Here is a 23,816-nt window from a genome sequence, read left to right on the forward strand (position 1 = left end):
CGAAGGACCTCGGTGTTACTCAAAATGTCGTACGTGGCTCCGCGTGATGGTTGCGCAAAAAAAAAAACGTAAAATACGAAGAAAAAAGAAAAATCGATTTCTTCCGTCAGTTAGCAGCAGCAGCACGGTTAGCGTCAGTAGCTGCTACTCCGCGAGTCCTAGTTGGCGTGTTAGTTACTGGAACACGGTGCTTGGTGATGATGATGATGTCACCGCGAAGAAGAAGACCGCGAAAAGCGTCGAACGACGGTAGAAACAGTAGTAGGCACACTTTGATGTCTATGCTTTCTGTGCGGTTCGTTTTGTTGCAAAAAGTTCTCCAACTCGGTTGCGGGGCAGAAGCGAGGGGCCCGGTAGTATCCCGTCCCATGTCCGGTGGTGTCAATATCGACAGTAAAACACCAATTATGCTGTCAGTTTTATGGTGTCCCGGAACGCTGGCGACATGCTGTGGTTATTGAGGAGAGTGTGGGGCGCGAGTCATAGTTCAACGACTTTCGCTCCAGTACGATTGGCGGTGGTCTGGCCAGCGGTGTTGGAAGGTTCGAGAATGCGCCCCATCGAAGAATAACCGTGTCCTTATTTACTGTTGCGAGCCTGTCCCTTCGTTTGTGTGTGTCTGTTTATAATCCCCGACCATCATAATCATGGATATAGGGGGGTTTTGGTAGAGTGTACGGGTTTGTGGCATTATCGTGCTACAAATTCTGCTCGAGTTACTTGCCGAAATGGCGTCAATTTTTCAATCAACCACGCTAGTGCACATTTCGCTCAATCAGTTGTTCCGTTGGCTTATTGTACATTTGGCAGTGCTAAGCACACATACACCTCAAGTTGTTCTGGTCTCTTGCGATCCCTGCATGAGCGGTAATTTATCTAATAGGTTTTACTATGCGACACCCGAAGAAAGTGTACGTCCCATCCTCACGTCAATGCGTCACTGTGATCCTGTTCCGCGCTAATGGTGTGTCTTTTCTCTTTGCTCTAATTACAGGCAAAAACTAATTACTTCCACCACGGACCGGCGAACGGATGAAAGAGAGAAGCTTCAGCAAATGATGAAGAAAAACGAACTGTAACATGTGCAACCGCGTAACACATTAGTCGAGCTCGCGATCCGGTCACTTGAGGAGCTCCCGAACCCGAAACCACAGCATGGTCCGATGACTGCGCGAACACGTGATCGTCATCACCGGGTTATACGGAGGATCGCAACGCGTGCGAGCCCTCGCCTGTGCTCTCAGCTGTGTTGTGTGGGACGACGGATGGACGACACTGACGGGGATGACAACGGTCGGAGAACACAAATCGTGGAATTTCGCGCGACGTGAAGAGTTCTGGCAGTGCTTGCTCACTTGCACCTTCTGCTACTCGGTGCCAAAAAAAAGCAGGCCATTTAATTTTATTTTCTTTGCTTTCCTCCAAGCAGTAATCACTGGCAACAGCTGTTTCTGGCGTTACGTGGTTACGCTCTCTGGGCCTACCCTGTTGCTATCCGCACCTAATGACGTCATGTTATGGAAGCGGTTCGTTAACCCATTCCATCCGCAAGAATGGGACCGCGGATTTTTTCGATTTCTATTGTAGAATATCACGATTCACTCGATCGTGATTATGAATTCTGTTCTTGTTGTTGTTTTCCTAGATCTTTTGGCAAATGTGATCACCATGTTCTCATGCTTCGGTTCTCATTCCTTACCACAGTTTTGTATGTCGCGACACGGTAGCAGTGCAACAGTGGTTGTGTAATTTTTAATTTAATTTGGAAATATCTTATCACCGCTCAGCCCCGGTTGGCTTCAGCAGTGCAGTGAATCAGCATCAGTTAGTGGCCGGCGAAAGATCGCCAGTTAGTGAGTAATCGGCGGTCGGTCGGTGATTGTGTTATAGGGGCAGCAGCAAGTGCCATGTTTGTTGGCCGCCAGTGGAAAAGAAGCTTCTGACGCACCCGTAGAGAGTGAATGTGAAGTGTAACCCGGTAGTTGGTGTTTCTGCAGGCCAGTGTCAGTGTAGTGTTCCTGTGAGGGGGAACGGTAGCAAAACGTGACATATTTGTCGGCCCTAGTTTCGTATAGGCAGTGATTACAGTCTTTGATCGCAAAACACAAGTCGCGGTTAGTGTGTATCTGTGTGTGTCCTGTCCCCTCCGTTAAATTGTCAGTCACCATAGCTTCCAAAACGGCATCCAGCAGCAGCGGTTGGCGGGGAAGCAGCAGAAGTAGCGAGGCACCACAGGAAGGTAGGTCTGATAATGTGTACGCGCTGCCCAGTGTCCACTGACCTAGTGGCGGATTTTCGAGACCTTTTATCTAGTCTTATCTAGTTTGCGATGTTAGATGTCGATACGAGATATAGCTCGCACACAGAAGCCTTAACATATGATTGATTTACAATCGTTATCATTTTGGTATAACTGAAATCAAGAACAATTCAATTGTTGCGTTTTGCTTTCCTATACAGATGTAAGCGACGATGTTGCAGCCGGAAACTACGACGATGGTGCGACCACGAGACGAGGCCGGTTCCGTGTGTCGGCACCACCGTCCGGCCCTCCGGAAACCACCGTTGGCCGGTTCCGGTTGATCCCGCAAGGCGGTAAGTGGCTGTGACGTTGTCCTTTTGCTGGGGGATTGACGACTGACCGTTAATTAATATTCCCTTTTCACCCCACAGGAACCTACGGTCCGACATCACCCTTCCTGCAGCGTGGCCGCTTCTCCGTGATTCCGGAGGAGCCACAGAATTCTCCGAGCGCCTCGGCCAGTACACCGCCCATCATCACTACGACGGCGGCCGACAGGCAAGCGTCGCCGGATTGGGACTTTGACGATGATAAATCGGTAAGTGCGCGTGGTAAGGGGGATTTAAATCCTATCATCTCACAACGGTGGCCTAGTTTTGTTCGTTAATAAGTAAAAATCACCTCGACCACGTTTCGCGGGCTCTGATTTTGAATTATGGTTGGTGTCTTCGCTATTGCGGCGGCTCGAGCGCAGTGCGCCGATTATGCGCAGTATGGGTCGGATAACGTCCCGAGAAGTACGGTAGCAGGTCGGGAAACGGTCAAAGAAGGCAATTCCTTGAATAGCAGCTGCGTACACCATACTTGCTTGCTCCCTTATCATCAAAGTTTCCACCTAATTGGCTGCAGAAAATCCACTTTATCAGTACACGGCCGGATTGTCTCGTTGATAACGCTGTTGAAGGACAATTTTATCGTTAATGAACCGGGTTTTATTGAGGATAAAACACCCGTCCGGCCGTTTATCAGCCGCCCGTCTGTCTACAACAACCGCCCGTATGTCACGCACACTCGAAAAATGGCTTCACTTGTGTGCGTGTTGCGCCAGTAAACCAATCGCAGGCGGCGGCTTGGTTGATTCACGCGAGTTGGCCGTCAGCCGTCGGTTGTGCGTCTTTGCTTGCGTTTCGATTTCGATCGGGGATTTCGTGTTTTGTTACTTTCTCCCGAGTAAGAAGAAGGTTGGTAGAAGAAATCGCAGCATCAAGAAGAGTGCTTTTCCCCCGGGGGGTGTACGGTGTGTGATCTCGCTAGATCTTTTTGTTTGGCCTGCTGTGCCGTCGTAGTTTGCGCGCGGCGGAAAGTGTGGGGCGGGCAGGCGTGTTACCGAGCTGAGCGTATCATCCAAGTTGTCATAGGAAAATTCCACCGACAAGATCGTGCTTCTGTGCAGGAGGAAATCTGGTGTCTCATCACACGCGAATCGCGCGTGACGAGTCTTTTTTTCCGTCTGTGTGTGTAGTGCTGTAAGTGTGTTTCCACCGTGTGTTCCAACGGGTGTACTAGCGTGTCGTCGATGTAACGATTCTGTGACAAAGAAAGTTAATGGCCCGCTACAAAGATCGCCATCGATTACGCTGCAAACGGTTTTTCTGGAGTTGTGCAATAGCAACAGCGCGTGTGCTCTTCGTACCCTAATCAGCTGTGTTGAAGTACCACCAGGCCAGCAGCAACGGAGTATTTAAATGCCGTTCGCGAAAGATTAGACACGAAGCAGGGGAAAAGAGAAAGAAACAAGAAACCACAACCACGCTGGAAGGAAAAGTGCAAAAGAAAAGTGCATTGTGCGTGCGAGCGGCCTTGGTGTGTGTGAAGTTTGGAAAATTGCAAAAGCATCCTCGCTATACCCAGGCACTTCCATCGTGGAGTTTTACGTTGGAGTAACAGAGAAAGCAAGATAGAGAGTGAGAAGGAGAGTGAGCAAAAACGAGTCGTGGAAGGGCCACGGAGGGCTTGGGTGCGGTGGTTGGTGGAAAACCGGTTGGAAAGGTTCCCTTTCACGCGTCACACTAAGCCGATTAACCAGCAGCAGCAGCCGCCGCCGTCGCCCAGCCTTAGCATGACGTCACTCGTCACTTGGCCCCCCACCCCCACACCTCGCGACCGCTATCAGGAGGCACTTGCACGCCACACTAATTGTCATTGATCTGTCCCGGAAAGCCCAGCTTGCCCAACGCTCCGCGACAAACACACAAATCGCCAACGACGGCAGACAGCCTCGACTCCGTTCGCAGCGATATGGCAAGACCGCTTGCTACGGAGTCGAGCTGGAGTTGTGCAAAAGTGTGCCGCCTCGCGAATCGTTCGCCAGCTGAGTTCAAACAGCTGATGCAAAACCGGCGCGCGTAAAGTGTGTGCGAGGTGGTGTGGTGAAGCGGGCGGTGCAGAGCGGATGTTTTGTTGACGGAGGCGGGTGATGGGTGATCGAGAGCTTGTGGTGGCGCGAGCAGGGCAACCGACCGATCGGCTCATCCAGCCAACCAACCGCCATCAGCCAAGTGTAACGCGATCGTCGTGGATTTTCGGGTGATTCATCATCTTTCGCGAAACCGCACTAGCACGCCCCGGTCGCGTGTGCGGGAAGAATAAGGGAAAACTAAAAGCAAAAAAAGGAGAAAGGACAACATAAACAAGGCAGCTGCCGGCCAGATCGGTGTAATCGGATTGTGGTTTTACTCGATCGATAATCGATCAACACGCTGAGTGCGTTCGCCAAGGTGTGTTACCTTTCAGCGGTGAGACAGCCAGTGGAGCACAGCATAACGACATGACCATTTACGCTGGTCCACCGATGGTAATGCGTGTTATCAGCAAATTGGTAGCGATTAGATTGGTGGACACGAGGGCGCATATATCTATACCTGGAGGTGCCAGAAACATGATCAAATCATATCTCTTTTGCAGTCCCACGGCACAAGTACTTTGGCAACGACCACTGGGTCGAATAACGGGAGCTTAAATAGGAAAGCAACTTTTGAATCATTGCGTCGACGACCGTATGAGTCATATTGTTTTCTTTTTTGCTTACGCAAATGGAGCCGCAGATCACCGATCGCACGGAAGGTGATAGGAACCTGCATTGATTTGCGTTTGTTTGGCACTGATCGAGCCGAAATAGAAGGTGATAATCATGTTACGATTCCCTGTTTGGTCGAGACCTGGCGGGTCTGTATTAGCACTAATTGTAGCCAACTGGTGATGCTTAAGCTTAAGGAAACGAATCCACACAAGAAACCTATCGAGAAGGACGAATTTTGGATTATAGAGGGCGTATGTAGTAGCACCATTCAAATGCGTCTTCTAATCCGCGATCGAGAGAGAGATTTTCCAAAGGATTTTTCGTAACGCCGGTGCTATACGAGTTGTATGATGATCCCACTGTCGCGCAGCGCTTGAGTCTCTACGGTCGTCCCGATGGTCAAGGGGGGAGCTACTAGACAGTATTAGAGACTACATTAACTGACATTCTACAAGAAGTTCTTCAATTACGAACGATAAAGCCGCTAATTGACTGTAACCCTGGATCAGTAATCAAGCAAATAGAAGCCTAGAAGCACAATACCAAAAAATGATAACCTTTGTCTAGCTTGCGTCCATGCGCTTATCTAAATAAGGATTACATTTGGATGTTACAAACGGACAGAGTTCCACGACCCACTCGATCGCTAGCCAATGTTTCACATCCTGTTGTTCATCACGGTATCGATGGATTTCTTCGCTTGATTCGACTTATGCTAGCGTCGAGCTGTTTACAAGATAAAGCCAATCACCGACGTAACGGTGACGCGTCTAAGCGCAAAAACATCTGAATGACGAAGGGACACACATCTCATGTGCCCCCGTCGGGTCGTTTGTTGTTTGTTTGTTGCTCTGGTTAGCATAGTCGTCGGTGGTCTTGGCAAGAGGATTTCCGCTCGCTAATGGAACACCCTGTGCTGGTTGGGAGATCGTATGATGCGTGATCCTACCCAGTTATAAACCTCCTGGCCTATCTACCTGGTGTCCCTGGTCGTTAGGAATTAAGTAAGATGTTGTTTGGATCGATTTGAAAAGTTAATCAAATTGCGCAACGACGTAAGCCGGATAAAATATCGTCTAATCGATCATTAATTTGAGCGACAATCGCAACCTGAGCACACTCTACATGCACACCTCAATGTGTCGGTTGGAGCCCGCTAATGATGACGGGCGACATTCCTTACAACGCTGTAAGCCCGCCGTCTACCGTTATTGTGTCCGTCCCGTCCGTCACGTCTGGTGACTTTCGATACGATTTGCTATGGGATCAATTTGCACTCGAATGAGATGTAGTGCATGCGGGGAGGGCATGCACGATTACTGTTACCATGTCGTAGTCTCCATTCCAGCTTAATTGTTGCGATGATCTCAACGGGATAATCTGGTTCCATCCTGCGTTTTCACGAATCTTTTCGAGCAGCACGTGCAGCAACGGACAGAGGGTCGGGGCCGTGTGTGCGCGTCTGGGAGCGTCACTGTTGGCGATTATACTGTGCTCAATCATCCACGGTAGACGACGACGATCGGCGATCGACGTGGATATGATTTTGTCGTGGCAATCATCGGCCTTTGGTAAAATGAGGTAAAGCGATGCTGTGCAAGCGAGAAAACCATTCAGTCGTATCGAACGTATGTGTTCGCGATTAGAGGGGAGGTTCGTCGCTGTTGAATGCGCTTACAAACTTCCATCCCTTTCCCCCTTCCTAGCTCACGTACCGCCCGTTCAATGCAGCCCGTTGTTTGTGTTGACACTGAGTGCGTTCGTTGCTCGTTACACCGGTGGGGTGGCACCGTATCGTAAAGCAAATGGTAAGAGGTCTTTCTTCACGATGCACTGGCTGGCGACCCGTTCGACCTTTCTCTCCTTTGTACTGCTTTGGTTCGGCATGGCATAAGGCGAGAGACGCCAAGCCATATGTAATGCTCATACTGCTTCCCAACGCCTTATTAGGGGTGTGCGCGCTTTGTGTGTAATCGGGGCGGAAGAGCTACAGCAAACCCTTTTGCCCGGGCAAACCCCTGTTTGCCTCTGGAAAGATGCAGTCGAATGCAATGCATTGACCCGAAGATGTGCGATGCGCGGAACGTCTCGATAAGCTGACCTCGCGACGTTGTTTGATGCGTTAGAACTATAATGTAAATAAGCGATGCAAAGCACATTCTTGTGCAATTGCTGGTGCCACGGGCAAGCGATCGGTTCCATATTCGTGGAGAGCATATACGCCAATTGCTGCTGCCAGTGCGTGGTTGGATCGCTAAATTGCGGAAATGTTTTCCTTCCCCTTTGCCAGATGTTAATCTGGTTCAGCACCGTTACGCGGCAGTAAGCGAACGATAATTCCATTTATATTAAAATTTTTCCTGTTGCATTTTTTCCGGGTCCTATTCGATGCGCATGCATGTCGAAATAATCATAAGAATCAGGTTGTTTGAATCATTAAACGAGTATTGGATATTTTGTTCAGGATATTTTGTTTTGTTTGTTCTCTTTTTGGAAGAGTAAACATGACAGTGCGCACGTTAATATCAATTTTATCTCTTCTTCTCTATCTCTGTATGTACAACATTATATCGAATGAGATCATCACTTGCATAACCTTGTGCGGATGTTAGTCGTATTAGTGAACATTGTTTTCCATTTTGTTAAGGTTTATTACCTCTTCCACTGGTTAGTCCAAATACTGGCCAGTAAGCACGTAAACACACCGTTTACACCTGTCCGGTGAGTGAATGCCGAGCACGCAAATAGCGAATTAAGAAAGTTACCTTTACTTAGTAGAGTAACTTCTTCTTCCCCTCTGATACGTTTGGCCGAAATAAACAATCGATTTCGTACCAACACAAACCGGCATGATGTTGCTCGATTTCGCTTCGTTATCTTGCCCACCCGCCGTGTGCAGTGTCCACAGTAATCGTTCCGTGATTTTTGCCATTTTGATTTGAGCACCGCGGTACGAAGGTTAAATCGCAATCTGTCTGAGAGAGTATGACGAGGATCATAAATTTACCCGTGGTGGTCTACGATCGCATCTCAATCGGGTAGCGATTGTGCGGCAATTTGTTCAAACATTGGACCTGGTGCGGGTTTGTACGGAACCACCAGCCAACCATAACTCAACTTATTCTCGTGCCACGGAAGTATTGGCGTAGAAATCGAGTGTACTACTACTACTACTGCTGGTCTGGGGAACTGTAGCGAGGAACAGAGAGGATGCGAGGGAGGTCACAATAAAATTGGCCGCTATGTTCGCTCATCATAGGTAGTAGGCCCAGTCAGTCCTCAGCGACCGGCCCACAAATGGAAGGAAGGTTGTCACGCGAACTGCAAACTGCTACTGACTCTCACGCAAGGGGGCTTCCCCGGCTGTACGGTTGATGGATGGTGTTGCAAATGATGGCTTCAGGCGTCCTTCTTTAGGAAACTTGCACCTCAAACCCATTAGTAGAGGAGCTGCATTTAGCTGGCCGCATGCAACACTTTCAGAAAATTAATTGAGGAAGCAAATGATGGCAGTTCCCCCCATGTATGAGAGGCGTTGTTAAGTTAACGTCGACGAAATGGTGATAACTAATCATTTTATCTGAACGATTGATAATGGATTTTAGTTCGCGATTTTCGAAACGTATTATGTCTCTTAAAGATATAAACCAATATAATGATGTGGAATACCTCTCCTGCTAGTTGCCGGTCGTAGCATCTTAATATTCATGAGGAAGTGCAAGATTAATGCTTTTTAAGTTCGCGCTGAGTTCGCATGTTATTCTCATGATAGAACGACCATAACGATCATATTTTATAGGAGTCGTCGAATGTCGTCCTCGCCCATAATGATGTAGTCTTTCCATCCTTTGCTTGGTCATTTGGAGCGACATTCATCAAACTTGTTGAAGCCGAGGTCTTTGTCAAAGCTTATCGATCGACGGCAATAATTGATGTCTCGATGCTACACGGCACCACAGCCAGCTGACCCCGTCTGTTGACATATCCTAATTGACATGGAACGATGGAATGTGTGTTCGCTCGACCGTATCTTCCATCAAACTAACGCGCCTAGCTAGTCTAGCTAGCGAGCGATAAGACATCTGCATGTGCAAATGATTCAATGAGCCTGTGTAGACCGGTAGAAGCGGCTGTGGTGATGAAGTTTGTAGGAGAAACTCGGCCTGTGACGAAAGGCGAAGTGCGAAATGCTTATGTCCCTTCCACGCTGGCGGTGTCTTTATTCTGGGGCATGTGTCACTAGGACAGTGGTGTGATAATGATGAAACAGGCGGCACATGGCGATGGCTGCTGGAATGATAAGTTGCGACATGTCTAGCGGCATCGAGAATTGGCAGAGATACATTTTATGTGCCAATCGAACCTGATCTCAGTGAGTTCCATTCACCATCTTAGAATAGAGAAACTGGTTAACAGATTAAAAATGGCCATGCACTCTTGGAAGAGAGCCAAAAAATCTTTAAAACCTATTTAGATACCTGGATAAAATAGTATCTGGAGGTGCTATTATCATCTCTGCATAATACTGCAATCAAGAAAGAAGTTTTTTGCTGTATATTTCGTACTCTTCTGCTCGTTCCATGCGCTCCAATCAGCGCCATCGATACGTTTATCATTCTACACCGTACCGCTTCTCTCACCTTGACACGCTTAGTTCGCAAATCAGCATTTCGCCCACCACCGGCAACGGCAATCCGTAGGCAACGGTTACGACCGTTGCATACCGGTTCCAAGCAGGTATCGATGTAGGCAACACAACCACGCGGTGATCGCGACGACGCGAGCGTCGCCGTGGTTGTTAATCGGTGGTGTGGGTTTCATTAACATTCAAAGTGCTGCTCCATCGCTCCGGTTGGATTCGACTTGAAGCCGTAACCACACCGCAAGTCTCAGAGTTTTGGCTCGAAGCAGCGACACAATGTCTCACGATCGTGGCTCATTGTTACCGACATTTGGCTAGTTACCACACATCAGCAGATTGAGCGGAGCTGAGAGAACAGAGTGATCATTGATATCTTTAGAGCATCCATGGAAGGGGTTTGATGCAAGATAGAGACTCCCGCATGGTAACCAACGCCGTCAACATCAGTAGAACAGACCACACGCAGATATAACAGCTCATGATCAATTATTGTCAATGCGACGTGACATGGGGAATGTTTTTCGAATCCATCCAATGTCAAAGCGCTCAATAAATAATCGATTACCCAAATCAGTGCCCTAGCCTCAGCTGCTGCTGCTCGCTCGTGGACTAAATCGGAGTTAAAGCCTAATCGTTTCACTTTATGCCTGCAATTCTTGGGGGTTAATGTTCAAAGTGCCTGTTGGCGCCGCTTTCATGGTCAGATTATCGCCAAGCTTGTGCACATTCCCTTCACCATCTCCATTCTATCCAAACTGCATTCGTCAGTGCACTTCGTCAGTGCTCTGTTGTAACCGTGTGCTTTGATCGCGCGACCATAAATGATCGCGAGATGATATGCAAACAAACGGGCGTATTAATGGGTTCGTCCGCTTGTTCGTTCGTCTGTGTTCGTCTGTGCGCTAGTTTTCGTGGCCTCCACTCCATTTTGATTGGTCTAAACCATCAGCTTCTGGAACTGTCGTGATCCAGAATGTTCCCGCCAGAATGTTTTCCTCCTACCCCTAAAGTAGCGAACGAATGTGACAATGATGTCCTCGTGTTGGTCTGTGCTAAAAATAACTCTCCTCGGATGCAATATGTGCGATCATTCTCCGCTGGATCGCTACCCATGCTCGATCGCAAGGCTGAACAATGGTTAATTGCCACTTTTGCAGTGCTCTGTGGTGTCGGATGCGGAATTATGTGGGCACTAAGCATTCACTGCAAACTCTCGTGTTTCCTATCTTGCAAAACTTATCATTATTATCATCGTGAATTTTGTCTGATGATATCATGATGAGTAGCCCGGTTTTTCTGCCGAGAACGTGCCATTTGTTGTCCTTTTCCTGTTCCAGGGTGTCTCTTATCATTCTCAAATAGTTACCTCGTAAAACTTGAAGTGCCACAGGCAACTTCACTTTTATAGCGCCCACTAAAGATTGCTATTTTAGTTTATCTTAAATTGGCGAATGAACTGTCGTCAGTCCCCCAAAACGACGACACAGTTTGTAAGATCTCCCTAGGCTTTCCGGATGAACAGAGAGGGCATCGTGGTAGGTCTAGATTGATAACAAAGTTACTGAATTTACAAACCGACAGATAACCGCTGATCGATGGCAGAGAGCCGGACGAGTAAATCTGTTTAAAATATGACTGTGCAAACGATCATGACTTCGTAACTGTCGCGCGGATGTATGAATGCTTTATCAACAAATGTATGCAAATGGGAAATGGTATCGCTTCCAAATCCTTCGATACGCTAGGGCAATCGGTCACATTCGCCTATCGTCTTTCGAATCGCCGATTGCCGGGAACAATGTGTAGCTTTCAAGGTCCTCCTCTACCTTGTGTGGTACACCACCTTCCCCAATCATTTCCGCGGACAACCGCGAAGGTCTCTCGTGTGGCATACTGGCACGGCACTGGCCTGTAAACAACGTCTGAAAGACGTAAATGTGACGCTGGTGCTTCTCGCGAGACTCTGGTGTCTTATCAGCTCTCAGCGCCTGTCGTTGTCGAACGGGCGATAGAGCGACTAAGATCACAGGCGATTCTGCTTCTCGTTTCGACAGGTTTCTCGCAGCAGACTTTGTGGCACTGCAGCACCGTGGAGAAGTGCCCAACACGATAAACACGTGGCACCATACGCGAGCCCCTCCGCGAGGTGTTGTGACAATCACCAATCGTTGTGTCTCCAACGGTTCATTTGACCGCGGCACCGTATATTTCTCATTGGTATTCCGCTCAGGCGAGGGGACAGTTTCATCCGTCGACGATCGAAGTGAATGCAAATGTTAAGACATCGTAACGTGCTTCTGCTGTTGTTGTTGACATTGCCTCCACCTCTACCGAGGGACCTAGAATGCGCATGTTGTGAGTGTTGGTACGATGTCCTGTGAAGGAGAAAAAGACGGCGCAAGCTGGTAGCTTGCATAGGAATAAAAAGAAGTCATCGGTAAAATAATATTGTTCGGAAGTTTTGCAACGAAATCTTTGCTCCGGTCACGGTGAACAGCTGATCACGTTGTCACCGTGATCGCGTTGGTGATTCGCTTAGCCGCCGCCGCTAGAAGAGGCAATTAAAAGGTTTACTCCAAACACACTTGCCACACACTCTTCATTAACAAGTGGGTGCATGCGGGGGGGCGGCGGATAGGGGTAACCACAACTCAGGCGAGTTTAAATAGGCTTTATTGCAGAGACTACTGGGTATGGGCACTTGACAAATGATCATTCCGATCAACTCATGCACTGAACTCCACACCACGTGCCGCCGGAGACATGCGGTGTCTGGCTCACTATGGCATCAATTATGGTTTTCAAACGTGCAAATTCGCCAATTGTAATGTCTCGAATATTCATTTTCTTGATCCAAGACTTAGTAATAGGCATTTGCAGCTCTGCATAGCTCAAGGCATACTCTCTTTTCACAAAACGTCCTTTCGTCTTGGTTTTTTCCTTCCGAACTCCAATGTCTCCTTAGTTTGTTTCAGTATTCGGAAGAGCAGTGTTGCCGATACAGTCCCAGTGGAATTGCAAATGAAATGGGGAGACTATACTCTGTAATTTCAAACATATTCCACAAAATTTATTGGAACAACGTGTTCAATTGCTTCGCTTCTCTATACCGTGGCTCAGCTGTAGCGTGGTTATTCGGGTTGAAAAGAGTATATTGGCACTGTCCAACAAACCCAAATATCGATTTCAAATGCTCGCCACTTTTGCGGTCACTGTGGCCAAAACATTGTCACCTTTGGACAACTGCCTGAAATGTATGTAGCACCACCGCAGCTGCTAATTTGGTTAAGCCTGGTACCTGGCACGGCTTCCCTCCTCCCGGCCAGTTTGTTTATGGTCAGTAGAAGGGCATACAATTACAATTGCAAAAAAAGAGTCACACCAACACGCCACATCCCATCGTGCATTCTCGAGTGTTGTGGTCACGCTTCTTCAGGTCAACGAACTCTGACCACCGAAGTCCAAGAGCTGGCACGATGGAGCTCTCACGTTAAGTGTGTGTGGTTATGCTCGGGAAGTGGCAAAGTTCGGTTTCAGAGCATCAATTAAGATTGATTAAATGTCAATCTTACCGTTGGGCGTGATCCGGGCATGTTTGGACGACACAATTCCCCCACACTAGCCTACCAATCCGCCTTAGAGCACACAGAGATTTGGACTGTAGTGGTTTGTTGGTTTTCAAAATACGGACCTCGATGTTTCTCCGCGTGAAGGGTTGCGATGTGGTTGACCACGAATGCAGCCCTACCCGGCGATCTGATGGCGCACGGAGTATTTATTCCTCGGAACGTTCGGACGTTAGTGCTTTAGCTTCATGTCTTGTTTGCAGAGACGAGCGTCGGTCGGAGGACGGAGAAGGAAAATTTCAATAGCCATCACTACGCGGTTTCGTCTTGCCTTGTGCTTCCCGTGTGTGTGTTCCCAAAGCCCAAGCCGGAGTGTTGTTCTGTTTCGCTTATCATTTGCAAACAGGCACGGCGGCCCATGTTTGCTCGTCAACCATCACCATCATCACTACTACCAACAACAACGCGGGCTAGATCGTGGCGGGTGACGGCACGAGAAAATGGTCTGGTGGTGAGTCCATGTTTGAATACCGCCAATCCCGGTGGACCTTTCGCCCTACTTGGGCTCGAGGAGGAGACGGGAGTGTGAACGTGAATCTGTATGGGCGACAAGCAAGTGCTAGAAGTGGGGCTCTGTGTGCTCTAAGGCGGATTGACGGAAGCATGCAACACGTGCCCCCTTTCTGTGGACATCTCGACCACTCCTAGGAGCTGGGCAGCTGGGCATTTAAATTGTAGTTTCAAAATTGATTACACCCAGGTTAACTTTGTTTCAAATATCAAATAGTTCCCTTCAGAGACTAACAAGAGTCGCCAGTATGCAACACAAGAAACGTTATTTAAGTTTTACATTTCTGGCTTTCTTCTTCCTTCGTAAACTGGTACAAATGGTACGCAGGAACTAAGCAGACGACTATCAGCGGCATGCTATGGTCAGCAACTGTTTATCATTTGGACGCCTTAGCAGAGGCAACTTGGACGCGTGCAAGCGGCTTGGAATGAGGAGAAAGGTGGTGACCGATGGCGGGATGCTTGGCGAACGAGCACTGAACGGACGTTATCAGCTTGTTGCCCTGAGCCAATGCCAAATGATAAGAAAATAGCGCTCCGTTTCGATTCTTGTGCGGTTGGCAGACAGCAGTGCTCGATGGTGTTTCATTTTGGCATTGGCGTCAGATGTTTCTTGAGCTTCTGTAGACATTGTCTCAAAGGTTTTTGATGATTGTGCGACGCGTGGGTACAAACGAGAAAGAGCTTACTGGGGTGACATATTGGAAAAGAATGCTCGTTTAATGATGAATTGGCGATCTTGGCGATTGATCTTGTTTAATTTTGTCCTGGATGTATTGCGTAGAACGTCTTTGCATTGAAGTAATCATTCACATTTCTGCAAACTGGAAAAATACTATAAAAACTTAATGCAAAAATTACAATCAAACTCTCTGTATTTGAAAGTATAATATCCCCGTTTTCTCGGGTTGCTACATAATGTTAAATATTCCCGAGGATGGGTTAGTTGCGAAGATCTAATCGTAAGCAGCGCATGGCTACTCACAGTTACCATGGAGTTATGTTTTTGCTTCTACCGAGGATTAGGGTGCTGTGTGTCGGTGATTTAATTATTTATCTACTATTGTGATAAGAACGAAGCAACAAAGTGCTCCCCGGTTTCCAGTCGACTGTGAAGCACAGCCGTAGAATCTATCGCACCAAGCGTTAAAACCAAACCAAGCGGGGGGGCTACGGTTTAGCTTTTCCTAACGAAAACATCCTATTTATCATCCAGTGAAACGCCATCTTAGATAACGCCTGCTACAGACGAGAACGACCGACGCCGTCTTGGATACAGTGTAATGAAGAAAAGCGATCGGAATGGTTTTCTTTTTCGGGAAATGGCCGAGCAACTCAAACAAGTGCCTTAAAAGTGAAACAAAACCGAAGTGAAGGGGGAGAACCAGCTGATGATCGGTGTATGTGTGTGTGTCTGTGTGTACGGTCATTTATAAAGCATCCGGTGCTGCCGAACGTGAAAAGTACAAATAAATTAACCCTAATTAATTGCAAGTAACATCCCGGCAATCATCCCCACGAATACCGCGAGAATCGTCTCACGCACCAGGGAACACATCAGTGGCGGCTGCAAAAAGCCACCCATCGGTGGCGTCGCGTGGTTCGTGTGCGTGTGTGGCCAAGCGAGAAGTAAATTTAGATTAATTAAATGGACACCAGCCGGAACAGTGGAAACAGTTTGCTAATTCTGGAGCGGCAACAGCAGCAGCAGCATCCAACATCTCAAATGACTCCAACGCCGAAGAACTCGAATTCGGGTGTTAGTGGTAGTGAAGGTGCAGGCGGATCGCCCGAGGAGACAAAGAGGAGGAAAAGGGTGGATTTTATCGAGGACGATGGTCATCGGCAGAGTGATGTTGGTGCTGTTACGGAAGCGATCAACAGGGCGCTTCCCAATCGCCAATCAACGGCAGTAGGCCAGCATCATCATGAGCAGCTGCTTCCCAGTCCGTTGACGGATGAGGATTTCGAGCTGCTGATCGATCGCAGCATGCAGGATCTGGAAACGATCCGTTCGGACTCGGACTCCGATTTCGGTGATGATCATGGACTCCCGCCACAGAAGACAACGCAAGCCGCAGGTCGTCGGAACCGAGGGCAGCGAAGTAGCAACAAGAAGCACCCGATTGCCGACCATCCCTCAACGTCGTCTTGGAGTGATGGTAGCAGCAATGTGAGTGACGTCGATGAGGAGGACGAGATAGGCGGCAGTGGGCCACCAGCGCAACCAGCAGCACAGCAGATCACACTGAGCGACGTTCCGTCGATGGAAGCATCGGGGAGTCCGTTCCGTATGACGGCACCGCTGAGTCCGGGGCGTCGTTCCGATCATCTGCTGTTTGGTTCCGCCTCACTACCCAAAGTGTTACCGTACTACGTCCGGCGGAGGTTGTCCGAGTGTCGGGAGGAGGACGAGGAGGATGAAAAGACACTGCCATCTCAGCCAGCGAATGTCCCATCGATAGTGGTTGCTAATAGCAACGGCCGAACAGCGGTACTGCATTCCGGTAGCGGATCGATCCAAGCTACCAACACTACTTCCGGTGCCAACTCATTGGCGATGGTGCAGGATGACGAAGAGCTTTCGTCGGTGGTGCCTCGTAAATCTCGCTTCATGGTGACGCGGGCACTAGAGCAGCAGCAGCAACAGCAACAGCAGACGATACCCAAGCTGCGACCGGAAACCATCAACCTGCTGCCTGTGTCGGCCTCTCAGAATTCTCAAACGATCCACTTCCCGTGCAGCGCTACCCAGTATGCGGCCAATCAGCGGACTTCATTGCGTGCCATCTTTACACCGGCGTCACCCCTCGCTACACCACATCTCGATCGAAGGTTTTTTGATACATCGCTGGTGGAAATACGGCCGCTGACCACTAGCCGCAGTTCACTGACGGCGGAAGGGGTGCCGCAGGATACGCTGGTACAAACGGCGGCAAGTACGCAGGGCGGTACAACATCGGCCCAGAACATTCCGTTTGAGTTGGACGAAGTGTGGGTCAAGCGACCGGATCCAGTGCAGCTATCGAAACCCCGCGACGGTGGTAAAGCAGCAACACTTCCTGCTAATTCGAAACCTAATTACAATTCCGCCGCAAGCAGTTCATCGAGTGGCCAGTCTTTTACGAAGACAGACAGTGTAAGTGTAAGGGTGTATCCACAAACCTCAAACAACACTCTTGCGTAATCAGTCTTGAGTTCCTTTAGGGTGAAGGGCATGGTGTGTCCACGTTGGCAAAGTCATAAGAGATCACGTTCTTGTCATGTCTATCGGTGATCGGTGGGGAGGCCAACGGGCAGTCTATAGCATCATCCGATGGTACCTTAACCTCAAAAGATAACGAACGAAACTAAGTGGGCCCTTACGCGATAACCAAGTCCAAGCAGTGGTCCAAGCCACTCGTATTGGGGAACACGAGTACGAGTATAACTTTTCGATTGTTATTTCATTAATTTTCATTCCATCAATTCCTCTCCTTGCTTATGCAGGATGGTATCGATGGCGGCGGTAGTAGCAACAACTTCCAGCGGCCGTCGACGGCACCGGCCGGGGACAGCTCCTCCACACGCGCCTCCAAGAAGCAGAAGAAGAGCGAGAAGGAGGCCAAGAAGCAGGAGAAGGAAGTGATGAAGCAGAAGCGTGAGGAAGCGCGCCGGTTGGAGCGAGAGGCGGCCAAGCTGGAGAAGCTGAACCGAAAGCACGAGAGCATCTCGCGCAGCTCGGAACGGGTCGGAGGTTCGGCCGGTCGATCTGGCTCGCTAGAACGGCGCCGCAGTGGTGAAGAGGCCCCCGTACTCAATCAATCCACCGTGCATGGTAAGTGTGGTCGGTGAGGGAAGTGGCGCTATAAAAACTGATCACATTCTCACCACCTCCCTTTTCCATCCAATAACACCAGGTATTGCCAGTCCAAACCGAAGGCCGACCATCTTCGACGTGTTCCGACCCCGGAAGGGTTCGGATTCGAAGAAGAAGAAGGACGATGGCAGCAGGTCGGGCTCGGACAAGGATTCGACCGGAATGGGTGGAAGTGGTCCAATTAGTACCTCATCCGGTGCCGGTGGCATTATGAACAGTATGAAGGCGGCCCTACATGTGGGCGGTCGGCATAGTCACCATCATCAGCCGGCCGCCACCGGCGCTCAGGCTTCCGGTAGCGGTGCTGCCACCTCGAAAGTACGGGATGGCTCTGCCCATCCGCACGCTGGCAGTGATGCACAGGTAAAAACCAATCCGCGCATCTCAAACGATACGGTGTCTAACTGAGGCCTTTCTGTCTCTTTTACGTAGTACTACCACACGGTGACTGCCGTACGCCGGGCTGACGCCGGCAAGTCTCCGATGACAAAGGTGATGGATCTGTTCAGGCATCGTTCCAACTCGGCCGTATCCGAAGCCGACAAACGCAAGGCGGTAAGTGTGACCGGGGATATGTGTTGGGTTGCATGCACGGAACTTGGCGTAGCGAGTGCGGGCGCGCGCGTTAATCACGGTTTCACGCGGCCCAAACCGTTCCGTTTGGTTAGTAGAGCGCGAACGGCAGCAGTCATCGGTCGCCTGTACAACAACGGTTCTAGCAGGCACATGCGCACACACATACATGTAGGAAAGTGGCTTTTTTGGAATTTTATTCGTTTGTTTTTGCGTAAATTGTAGTTTTGTTTGAAATAACGAACTAGACACGAGGCCCTGAAGTGCTCGAATTGAAATTTTGAAATAATTCTAGTAGTCGAGCAGAACTGGACTCTTGAAGCCACGGTTGTAAACTTTAGTTTGAGACAAATTACATTCCGAGCGCCCTCTAGCGGTTGGTGCAGATCTCGACTAAATGAGTTCGAATCTCTGGGTTCGTTTCCTTGAATCGTTTTGATTTTATTGTTTTAAACAGTTTTTTTTTTATGAATTTTAAACCTGATTCCATTTATCCGTGATGTCCCGATTACGTTATTTGTACATCATTTAATTGGAAGCCCTTTCGTATGAAAAAAGAGGATAAAATTGGCACCTTTTGTACGGCAGAATCAATATGAAACATCATTTTGTACGATTGATAGTTGTAGGAGCTCGAGGAGCTAGCATAATTATCCACCGAATGCCCTCAGATGACACCAAAAAGCGCCTTGCACTGCGTACTGTATATTCAGTGTAATCAGTGTGCAAGCACGAACTATGGCGATAGAATTGCCATGTTCTTTTATCCTTCTTCCGGAAAAAAACGTTAACGTGCGATTACATACCGCACCACCCAATCCTGGCCATATGATAGCCGGCGTAATTAACACTTCACCAGACTGGTGTACGACAAAACGCCGCCGTGACCCTACGATAATAAGATTGCCCTCCACTTGTCTCGTGTTGCTGTGCACAACGACGACGACAACTGGCGACGATTAAAAAAAGCCAACCCAATGGTGTACCGTACGATCGGATCGGCTGGAAACCGTTGCCCTATGGCCGGAGATGGAGAGGTGACATTGCTGGTGGACACCTTGGCAGAAATTAAGCAATCATCGTATTCTAAATGTGTTTGCGCACCACGTTCTAAACAACACGGCAAACATGCGCCGCCCCGCGGCCGCTACTGCTGTTTAGCAAACACATTTTTCACTTCTCCGGCCCATTACCCTCGGCGATGGGTGGATGGGGAGCGGCGTTTTGTTTGCCGAGAAGTTACCTCTTTACTGACAACCGTCAGAAAGCGGATAGTACTTCCCAAATTTGCATAGCTACTACGTAAGGAGGAAGCTTTCGTTTATGCAACAAGCGTCCGCTAAGGGTTCTGGAAGCTGCTGACTAGCAGTACACCTTTTGTCGCGATCAACGAGCGAAAAATGCGTAAATGAATGACGTACACCCTGCACCTTTATCCCTGCCAACACCGCGCTGGATAAGCTATCAGCGGTGTAATTATCGGCCGATCGTGGTTCTGTCTGGTTCCCCCGGTGTACAGTTTAATAAAAAGTTGCGTCAACATGTGCTACTTCCTCTTCCTGAGTGCGGCGCTGTGGGCGAATGGTTGGCAAAAAGTGGAGAGTTTTTGTTTGACCGGCGCTTTTTGCCACTCCAAACCGCAATCGTTACGCACAATGTCCACAGAACGCGCGAGCGAGCAACCTCTTCACGCTCAAGGTCAGATTGGTCGCGCTACCCAGGGGGCAAACGAAGAGAGGCTTGAGCTCCAAGTGTTTGACGATGGGATTTGTGCGGCGTTTTCCAATCGATCACCGCTTGACATCACGACAGCAGCAGTAGCAGCAGCAGCAGCATCGTCATCGAAGCTTCTCCAAGCGAAGGAGACTGATGAAATGGTAACCGCGTCTTTGTTGTCGACAGTAACCGTGGTGTGTGTTTTGCTCCAGCACCGTACGGCTAAACGGTTCGTTGGGTTTAGGGTGACCTCTGTGTTGTGACGTCACTAGATCGTTAGACGATCTCGGAAGCAGCCCACTTACTCGAATGGTTTTCACGATGCAGTGCGTGTTCCTCGTGTGCATCAGCCGATAGGACAATGACGTCGTCGCTGTCGCGGAGTTGCTTGGGGGTCGCGCAAGGTGTATCCAGTAGCCAGCAGTAGCCGTAGCAGAGCGCTATCGAGCACACACAACGGCGGGAACACGGCACACGACAATGGCTCCATCGGCACAGCAGCCGGTATCATCGCCTTCCGAACCGAAGCGCGTACCGCGAGACGAAGTCGTGGACCGGACCGCACCAGTCTCGGAGTTGATTCGTACGGTATAGGACGTGCGGTGCTGTCCGTCGTTCGCTAGTGTCACCGCTAAACAGGTGACCTTATTGGGTGCGGCGTGTGGTGTGTGAAGCAAACGAGCAGCTAGCGAGCAGAGGGCAGGTTGGTGGTTGGTGTGTTTTGTCTGGAGTGTGGTGGCTCTATCTGCTTATCGCTCTGCTGTGACCACATGCGCACTCCCGCTCTCCTGCTGCTGCTGCTCCTCGCGCACGGTTGTTTTCGGTTCATGCGGTCGGCGGTTCCTCGGTGTGTGCCGTTCGATATGATCTCGTGCCGTCGGACGTATCGAATCCCTGCGCGCTCGTTTGTGGCGCGTGCGTGAGCTAATCGTGGTCGGTGGAATGGGGGGGGGGGGAGGTGGGTTTCGAGTCTGGGAAGGCCAGATGACCTACTTCGTACTTGACTCCTGCGAGGCGCAATGTTGTCGCACGAGCGAGGCTCCAGCGAGATCCACGAGAAGGAAGCAAACGCCGGTCGACCACGACCCACGACCACGAGAGATGCAACACCACTCTCCATCCTCATCCGTCGTGTCCGTGTGCGCGCGCGCGCGCAGTGTGAATGCACTAATCTAAGGCCACCGGAGGTGGCCACCCGCCAACCATAGCAGGCGCAATCCAGCGAGTGCAAACGAGATCAAATGGTGCTGGTGGCTGACTTGGCTCTACTGGGCAAATGGTTTATGATCTGTTTTTCTTGGCGTTTCGGTGTGTGATGGTCAACATTGTAGCGTGGAGTGATCGCGATAGGGGAGGGCGGGGTAAGGTGCTGCGATCGTAATCGGCCAGACCCCGGACCGTATCGATCCACAACACGTTCACTCGCGTTAACGATCGCCCGTTCAAAGTGCACTCCGCTCCTCTCCGACTAGCGATTTGAAGGTGATGGAGCACCAACCAACTAGTGGTCGTCGTCGTCGTTGTCGTCGTCGTAATACGCTGCTTAGATTAGAGATCATTGTCACTCTCGTACCAGCAGCAGCAGCAGCAGCACCAGAAGCAGGGCATGTGAAAAGTTCGTATTTGGAAGAAGGAGTTGAGTGAGAGACAAGGTGCTGCGGAATTCGAATTCGAGATCTGGGTTTGGCAAAACCAGTCGGTCAATACACTCGGTTCGGTTCGGTGTTGTGTGGTGCTGTGTTGCCAATGATTTGTTGTTGTTCGCTCGCGTCCACGGCCGTGGTGGTGGTGGTCTTATAGAGGACGTACCGTGTTGCGTGAAATGTTAAACTCCATTGGCCAAGAGAATCGAAAAAGTGAAAACGTGATGCTCTAGGGGGATGAGGAGAGATCGCACGAGCAAAAGTAGAAGAAGTGCAGCTGCTTACGTCGGTGCTCGATCATTGAATTCATTGTGACAACCTGCGTGAGAGAGAGAACCAACCAAGAAGAGGAAAGGAAATGAAGAATGGGGGAAGGATCATATGGTGTGTGGTGACGGATGGTGAAGGACGTCCTCCCGCCGGGAACAACTTGCACCACCGCGCCTTGAAGAGAGGAAGTTGGATCCAGTCCAGGGACGGATCGAGCGTAATTGAATCGTAATTCCTTATTGCCCCCGAGAGTGTTATCTCTCCCGTTGGTGGTGCGGCGATACGACGCTAACCGCGGCAACGAGCTAGATCCGTTTGGCCTGTTCCGGGCCGGGATGTTAACCTGGACTTTGATCTTCTTCTTTCTGATTCTGATCCTCTCAGGTGACTTGCACGTTCTGGAACCGCCGGGACGTCCTTGGACGATGGCCAAACGGATGTAGCTTATCGTTTGTTTGTGCAAAAACACGTTCTCCACCGCCGACCGGCCCCGTGGCACGTGAAGTGTGTGCGCGTTGATGGAGAGAGTGAGAGAGAGATCGAAGTGCTTGACGAAAGTTATTTTTAGCTGCTAACGATCCGCTGCTGCACCATCGGCTGACAATTGATTGTAAAATTTTTAATCCATTGTTACTCACCGACCGACGAGTGATGACTGCTTCTGGATGGTGGCTTGTCCGAATGAATCATAAACGAGTGAAGTGCTACCTAAGTGTTCCTACCGTAGAGGAGGATCGTGTCTTCGGATCTAAATGGCGAAGCGAGTTTCTTATTCGCGATGTTTCCTCGCTGCTGCTAAAGTTCTTATCTCGATTCGATGCGATGAGAGTAAATTCGCTTATCGCGATAGGCTGTATGGCCAACGGAACAACAAGCTAAAAGAGAGGCAGATGGTGCAAACAGTGCCAGCCTGATTGGTGGCAGATAACCGTGTGTTGATTAGGTGCCAATCCAATTCGATGGCGATTCGCAATATTATTTACTGGCCCGTGCTGTAATGGGACCTTCAGATAGGAATGTTGATACCGCATCATCCTTCTTGATTGACCAGCGCGACACCGATTGTTATCATATTTTGCGGGCGCGTAAATGTCGGGCGCAATCAATGATGGTCTTCGAAATTACTTCGAGCTCTAGCTGGCTCTAAATGGCGTATTGATATGCACTTCCTCTCGGTAAACAGGTAAACGATCTTGAAGTAGATGGTGATAAATGTGGTGTGCACCCTTGGGAGCAGCTCGAGTGGTTGTTCTGGAAGCGATAAAATGCGACTTGTTGAGCCTCGCTTTATCAGAGAGTGATGCCAATATTTGATGTATTGATGCGGTTCACTTCACTTTACAAATTCGTCATGTTTTCCTGGTGATATCGAAGGGTTTTTTCGTCTCCAAAGTTCCCCTCGAAGCGATAAAAGGCAAAGACGGTGTAATCATTGTTGCACTTTCTTCAATGTACAACAGTAAAACTACATTTAACATCTTTACTAGAGCTTCGACCTTACATCACTGATCGTACTGATCGGTCCGTTGTGTTGTAAAACAGAAATGGCCTCATTGTTCTCACCTGGAAAGCCGGCAACAACCTCGCTTGACCCCTCCAAAGGACCAACATGATCGTGCATAATGAAGCAAAATTTACCAGCTTTTTAGCGATCTT

General features: G+C 49.4%; 1 protein-coding gene across 5 annotated transcripts in view; it reads left to right on the forward strand.

Moving 5' to 3' along the window:
• The first annotated feature begins 2,101 nt into the window (after positions 1-2,101).
• The window catches only part of LOC125951975 (5'-AMP-activated protein kinase subunit gamma-2), a 58,816-nt gene continuing 37,101 nt past the window's right edge, over positions 2,102-23,816 (forward strand). The window contains exons 1-6 of one of the 5 annotated variants that reach the window (XM_049681154.1): positions 2,102-2,239; positions 2,461-2,595; positions 2,674-2,840; positions 17,589-17,916; positions 17,999-18,321; positions 18,391-18,513. In XM_049681154.1, the coding sequence (XP_049537111.1) occupies positions 17,727-17,916; positions 17,999-18,321; positions 18,391-18,513 (636 nt within the window). In that variant the 5' untranslated portion in view covers positions 2,102-2,239; positions 2,461-2,595; positions 2,674-2,840; positions 17,589-17,726. The other 4 variants (XM_049681150.1, XM_049681152.1, XM_049681149.1 and 1 more) reach the window with 4 other exon arrangements.

This window comes from Anopheles darlingi, chromosome 2 (genome assembly GCF_943734745.1).
Source record: "Anopheles darlingi chromosome 2, idAnoDarlMG_H_01, whole genome shotgun sequence".
Taxonomy (NCBI): Eukaryota; Metazoa; Arthropoda; class Insecta; order Diptera; family Culicidae; genus Anopheles; species Anopheles darlingi.